Genomic DNA, 3,410 nt, shown 5'->3' on the forward strand with positions numbered 1-3,410 from the left:
GTGGGCTGGACATTTTGCACGAACGAAGGATGGAAGATGGACAAAATCAGTTTTCGTGTGGAGCCCCAGAGAAAAAGGAAGACCACCAGAAAGACCACCTGATCGCCGGGAAAAGGAGCTCAGGAAAGTTGCAGGCCTCAACTGGCAGAAGACAGCAGCGGACAGAGGGAAGAGAAGCATGGAAAAACCTCTTAAAATGTATTTAATAACTAAAAGAGGCTACATCTTGTATAGAGTGAATTAACTGGTTTTTGTGTGTGCTGTGTGACCGTGGTCGAAGAGAGCGACCAATTATACATACTGCTATCGATATATCGCTCTTGTTGAGGTCGGTGGAATGTGAATTCTGACGTTCCAACCGTCAATTTATCCTCGGCGCGGGACATCTTAGCACTGTTCAGTCGAGGCGAAAGGTTGCAGTTTCGTTTTCACTTTCTACTGTGTAATAGTAGCGAGAGATAGCAAAATGGTAAGTTATGGCCAAGCGTTGATCATCTTAACTTGAACCAAACTGTCCGAAGTAGACGGTGCGATTACATGATTTAGATTTTGTGTGTCGTTCCGTAGTGCATGTAACTCGACGTTACAGTATTCAGACTGTCTGCGGGTAAGAACATTATTGATCAGATAAATTTATTTCCCTCAGCAGTGAGAGTTTATATTCGTATAACGTTAAGCAGAAGGATTTTGTGTTATTTTCGGAGTTTGAAATTACGAATTTGGGCGGGGCATACTGCCGGGTGGCTGCCATATTTCAAATGATCGGTCGATTGTACGAAATGGAAATTTTAAAGTGTAATTATTATTGCAATACGAAGATATATCAGGCATTTTTTAAGACAAATATTCGTTTTCTAGACTTTTTTATTCAATGAAGATTGATTACTCAAGTCTTATGAACACTGAATTTCGACGAAAATTGTTTGACGTTACAATGTATTTCGTAGTTGAATTCGGTATTGTTTGGAAGTTAAAGCTAAGTCGTTTAGAGCTTTCATTTAGTAATGACCCATCTTCTATCAAGTGATCGTTGCGCGGATTAAACTTCAGCCGGATTCGTTGATACAAGACAGTTTCGGGCTACTATTTCAGTGTTTCAAAATAATACAATTTTTTTTCTCAGATACTCTTGGCACTGTAGCTAACCTACCGCCTCCATTCTACTTTGTTTCAGCGTGAATGTATTTCAATCCATGTTGGTCAAGCGGGAGCCCAGATTGGTAACGCTTGCTGGGAACTTTATTGCCTGGAACATGGCATCCAGCCCGATGGGCAGATGCCGTCAGACAAGACTATTGGAGGCGGCGATGACAGCTTCAATACATTTTTTAGCGAAACTGGTGCTGGGAAACATGTACCACGTGCGGTGTTTGTGGATTTGGAACCGACGGTTGTTGGTACGTACGGAATCGTGTGCACTTTAAAATATTTTAGTGGCAAGTTAAATTTCTTTCTTACCTGAAATTGTGCGTTCTTCCTTTGCAGATGAGGTGCGTACAGGCACCTACAGACAGCTGTTCCACCCGGAACAGTTGATTACAGGCAAGGAAGATGCTGCAAATAACTATGCTCGTGGTCACTATACAATTGGAAAGGAAATAGTGGATCTTGTGCTGGATCGAATTCGCAAGCTTGCCGACCAGTGTACTGGGCTTCAAGGATTCTTGATCTTTCATTCCTTTGGGGGTGGTACTGGTTCAGGCTTTACATCACTTTTGATGGAACGTCTATCTGTCGATTATGGCAAAAAGAGCAAACTGGAATTTGCTATTTACCCAGCTCCTCAGGTAAGAATGTTTACGCAAACCATTGTTGCCATTCAGATACGTTTGAAGGTAAATTGGGTGTGCTGCTTTCTGTAACTAAAGAATTATGGCCTACCTTTAATTTTCAGGTGTCAACAGCAGTTGTGGAGCCATACAACTCCATCCTTACCACTCACACCACTTTGGAACATTCAGACTGTGCTTTCATGTGTGATAATGAAGCTATCTATGACATTTGCCGCCGAAACTTGGACATTGAACGGCCGACTTACACCAATCTGAACAGGCTGATTGGCCAGATTGTATCCTCAATCACGGCATCTCTTCGCTTTGATGGAGCTCTTAATGTGGACTTGACAGAATTCCAGACCAACTTGGTTCCCTACCCTCGTATCCATTTCCCACTTGTTACCTATGCTCCTGTAATCTCTGCAGAAAAGGCTTACCATGAGCAACTTTCTGTGGCAGAAATAACCAATGCTTGTTTTGAACCTGCCAACCAGATGGTGAAATGTGATCCAAGGCATGGAAAGTACATGGCATGTTGTATGCTATACAGAGGAGATGTTGTGCCAAAGGATGTAAATGCTGCCATTGCAACAATTAAGACAAAGCGAACCATTCAGTTTGTGGATTGGTGTCCAACCGGCTTCAAGGTTTGTGTGGTTATATTACTACTGTGATTTAGCTGCCGATCCATATTTTATGGACATAAATGGAAATATTTACTATGTTTACCATTGTTTTTGTCTGATTCTTTAAACCTTGCCTTATTTGTTACAGGTGGGAATAAATTACCAACCTCCTACTGTGGTACCTGGTGGTGATCTTGCAAAGGTTCAGCGTGCTGTTTGCATGCTGTCAAACACAACTGCAATTGCAGAGGCCTGGGCTCGCCTTGACCACAAATTTGATTTGATGTATGCCAAGAGAGCGTTTGTCCACTGGTATGTCGGTGAGGGTATGGAGGAGGGAGAGTTTTCAGAAGCTCGTGAAGATCTGGCTGCTCTCGAAAAGGATTATGAGGAAGTTGGTATGGATTCTGTTGAAGGGGAAGGTGAAGGAGCAGAAGAGTACTAAGTTTGACATGATTAAATTTTTTCCAATTTTGCATATGAAGTTATAAAATTGTCATTTGATGTGTTTTTATTTTTTTATTCAAAGGTTGTTCATTCCATTTTTTATTTAATAAAGTTTGTTTTGGTGTAATTTGTATGGTACTTATTTCTACAAATGTCCCTGAATGAATTAAATTTGAGAAATTAACCAAAGAAATTGAGTGTTAGGGGCTACTTATGAATCATTGACTTTTCTGGTATGGGTATTAATGTTAAGCAACGTGTACTATCCAGTTTTTGGGTAACACATCAGAAAGTTGGATTATAAATATTTGTGGGCTCTGGTTGCCTCCAGTTTGTGAAACAATTGAGCTTAAGTGTTGTAAATTGATATTATAAGAAATTTTTAATTCATGTGAAGTGTAAAATGGTACTTCTTCCAAATGTATTTGACATGAAAAATCATTGTTTATCCATCTTAAACTCCAGAATACAAATAGAAAATTTTTGCCCTGCTACACTTGATAATACTAGTAAATTCACTCACGAAAGAGGACTTGTGTTGAAAGTGAGGTAACGACCTAGA

At 40.4% G+C, this 3,410-nt stretch overlaps 1 protein-coding gene across 1 annotated transcript; it reads left to right on the forward strand.

Moving 5' to 3' along the window:
• The first annotated feature begins 323 nt into the window (after positions 1–323).
• Positions 324–2,975, forward strand: LOC126244093 (tubulin alpha-1 chain-like). Its single transcript, XM_049948210.1, has 5 exons — positions 324–469; positions 1,175–1,397; positions 1,486–1,787; positions 1,895–2,422; positions 2,550–2,975. The coding sequence occupies exons 1-5, from the start codon at positions 467–469 to the stop codon at positions 2,844–2,846; spliced, it is 1,353 nt and encodes a 450-aa protein (XP_049804167.1). The 5' UTR covers positions 324–466; the 3' UTR covers positions 2,847–2,975.
• Positions 2,976–3,410: the final 435 nt, after the last annotated feature.

The sequence above is a fragment of the Schistocerca nitens genome, chromosome 1 (genome assembly GCF_023898315.1).
Source record: "Schistocerca nitens isolate TAMUIC-IGC-003100 chromosome 1, iqSchNite1.1, whole genome shotgun sequence".
NCBI lineage: Eukaryota > Metazoa > Arthropoda > Insecta > Orthoptera > Acrididae > Schistocerca > Schistocerca nitens.

What these genes read in the sequence shown, in the direction of transcription:
- LOC126244093 (XM_049948210.1), top strand. An exon ending in TTTGGAACCGACGGTTGTTG is followed by an intron (nt 1,398 to 1,485) that starts GTACGTACGGAA and finishes CTTCCTTTGCAG; the next exon opens with ATGAGGTGCGTACAGGCACC. An exon ending in CTATTTACCCAGCTCCTCAG is followed by an intron (nt 1,788 to 1,894) that starts GTAAGAATGTTT and finishes TTTAATTTTCAG; the next exon opens with GTGTCAACAGCAGTTGTGGA.